This window comes from Danio aesculapii, chromosome 16, assembly GCF_903798145.1.
Source record: "Danio aesculapii chromosome 16, fDanAes4.1, whole genome shotgun sequence".
Classification (NCBI taxonomy): Eukaryota; Metazoa; Chordata; class Actinopteri; order Cypriniformes; family Danionidae; genus Danio; species Danio aesculapii.
This window is the reverse complement of record NC_079450.1, coordinates 41,856,518-41,859,017: the sequence shown is the minus strand read 5'-3', so window position 1 is coordinate 41,859,017 and position 2,500 is coordinate 41,856,518. Positions and strand designations below refer to the sequence as shown.

General features: G+C 38.1%; 1 protein-coding gene across 5 annotated transcripts in view; it reads left to right on the top strand.

The window, feature by feature from the left end:
* Positions 1–2,500, top strand: part of casp2 (caspase 2, apoptosis-related cysteine peptidase) — a 13,955-nt gene that overhangs the window by 10,226 nt on the left and 1,229 nt on the right. For all 5 annotated transcript variants that reach the window (XM_056475947.1, XM_056475950.1, XM_056475946.1 and 2 more), the window contains exon 11: positions 2,192–2,500. This exon is cut by the window's right edge and continues 1,229 nt beyond it. In XM_056475947.1, coding sequence (XP_056331922.1) covers positions 2,192–2,326 — 135 coding nt within the window. In that variant the 3' untranslated portion in view covers positions 2,327–2,500. The remainder of the gene's footprint in view (positions 1–2,191) is intronic.

The following is a 2,500-nucleotide window of genomic DNA, read 5'->3' as shown; positions in this document are numbered from 1 at the left end:
TGGAGGAATTTTGGCCCACCATCTTTGCAGAACTGTTGTTAATTTCAGCCACATTGGAGGGTTTTCGAGCATGAACCGACTTTTTCAGGTCATGCCACAGCATCTCAAGATTCAGGTCATGACTTTGACTAGGCCATTCTAAAGTCTTCATTTTGGTGCTTTGGGTCATTTTCCAGCTGCAGAGTTCGCTTCAACTAAAGGTCACTAACAGATATTCTCCTTCAGGATATTTTGGTACAAGGCAGAATTTATGTTTCCGTTTAGCACAGCAAGTCTTCCAGGTCCTGAAACAGCAAAACGGCACCAGACCATCAAACTACTACCTCCACATTTTATTGTTGATCTGATGGTTTTTTTTTAAAGCGATGCTCCATTTATGCCACACATAATGGGACACACACCTTCCAAAATGTTCAACTTTTGTCCCGTCAGTCCACAGAGTAATTCTCAAAAGTTGTTTTCTAGTAGAAATGAAATGATGTTGGAGACTAGTTCTTTTTTCTTAGCAGTGGTTGTTGTCTTGGAACCATTTTTGCCCAGTCTTTTTCTTAAAGTGGAGTTATGAACACTCACTTTAACTGAGGTCTACAGTTCTTTGGATGTTGTTGTGGGGTCTTTAGTGACCTCTTTAATTTATTGTCGCTGTGCTCTTGGGGTCGCTGGCCACTCCTGGGAAGGTTCTCCACTGTTCCTTGTTTTTTCCATTTGTAGATAATACTCTCACTGTGGTTCACTGCAGTCCTGAAGCTTTAGAAATGGCTTTATAGCTTTTCCAGACTGGTAGATTTTCTTTCTCATTTGTTTGAATTTCTTTGTACCTCTGCATGATGTATAGCTTTTGAGGATCTTTTGGTCTACAATCCTAAATCAGAAAAAGTTGGAGAACGCAGTTAAAAAAACAAAGTAGAGATTGAAAATTTACTTTGACTTATTTTTTATTTCAGACAATATGAACACAAAATGTTTCATGTTTGTCTAATAAACTTCATTTCATTTAAAAATATACGTCCTTTCCTGTCATTTCCTGTCATGCAGCAACACATTCCAAAATAAGTTTGGAACAGGATCAGGTACAAAAGCAAGTAAAACCAAGAAAGGTCTAGTCCTTTAGGAGCAAAGATGGGCCAAGGATTGCCAATTTGCCAGCAAATGCATGAGAAGCTGATTGAAATGTTTAAAAACAATCTTCCTCAAAGAAAGATGGGAAGACATTTGGATATTTCACCTTCAACAGTGCATAACATAATTAAAAGTTTGAAGGAATCTGGAGGAATTTCAGTGCTTAAAGGACAAAGGCGCCAGCCAGCCTAACCTGAACAACCATGATCTCTGATCCCTCAGGCGGCACTGCATCAAGAATTGTCTTTCATCTATAAGCAATATCACCACATGTGCTCAGAACCACTTTGACAAACCTTTGTCAAGTACCACAGTATGTAGTTACATTCACAAATGCCAGTTAAAACTGTACTGTGCCAAAAGGAAGCCTTATGTAACAGTGTCCAGAAGCGCTGTAGACTTTTCTAGGCTTAGAGGCATCTGGTATGGACCATTAACCAGTCATGGACCTAGTATGGACCATCATAGGCAGGTCATATTTAAGTGGTTTTGTGATTGCAAACAGGTGTGGGATTGCAAACAGGTGTGGCAGTAATCAGGCCTTGTAGTGACAATAGAAATTGAAAAAAATTAAAACCTTTGTTCATACAGGGCTTTGTAGTTTTGGATTTTATTTTGCCTTACTGATAAAAACCTTTACATAAAAACTGAATGATGCGTTCTTTCTTGTGTAATATTTGCCTAATATTTAAAGTTGTTTGATGATCTGAAACATTAAAGTGTGACAAATATTAAATAAGAATGAGGGGAAAAAAGAGAAATCAGTAAGGGGCAAACCCCTTTTCACACCATTGCTTATATTGTGGACTATACATGTGCTTCATTCAGTACAATTGTGCATCTGTTGATATGATATTTTATGTGTATTATGCTTGTGTTTGAAAAACTCAACAGCAGAACCTCAATATTCCTCATTCTACAATAATGGAAAAAAAATCCTAAATCGTTCATTAGGGGTGGGATGTTTAATAAACTATCAAAAATTCAGCGATGAAAAACAAGATCAGTGCATTACAGCAAATATAATGCAGTTGTTTAACATGGATTTGGTTTTCTCTGTGGATCTCTGTAGGTAAATGGTCAAATTAAAAGCAGAGAGGGATATGCACCTGGTTCAGCCCATCATCGCTGTAAAGAGATGTCAGAGTTCACCAGTTCCCTCTGCAAAGACCTCTACCTCTTTCCTAAGTACTACCCCAGCAACTAAACACACACACACGCTTAGAACACACTGCCCTCACTAATGATTAGCACATACGTGCATATCCATTACCTGCCAAAAGCTGAGCATTCAGTCATGTAAATGTACTTCGAACCATTTCATGTTTTATCTCTTTCACATTCCCCAGTACAGTCATGGTTTCTTTAGATTTTTTGTGCA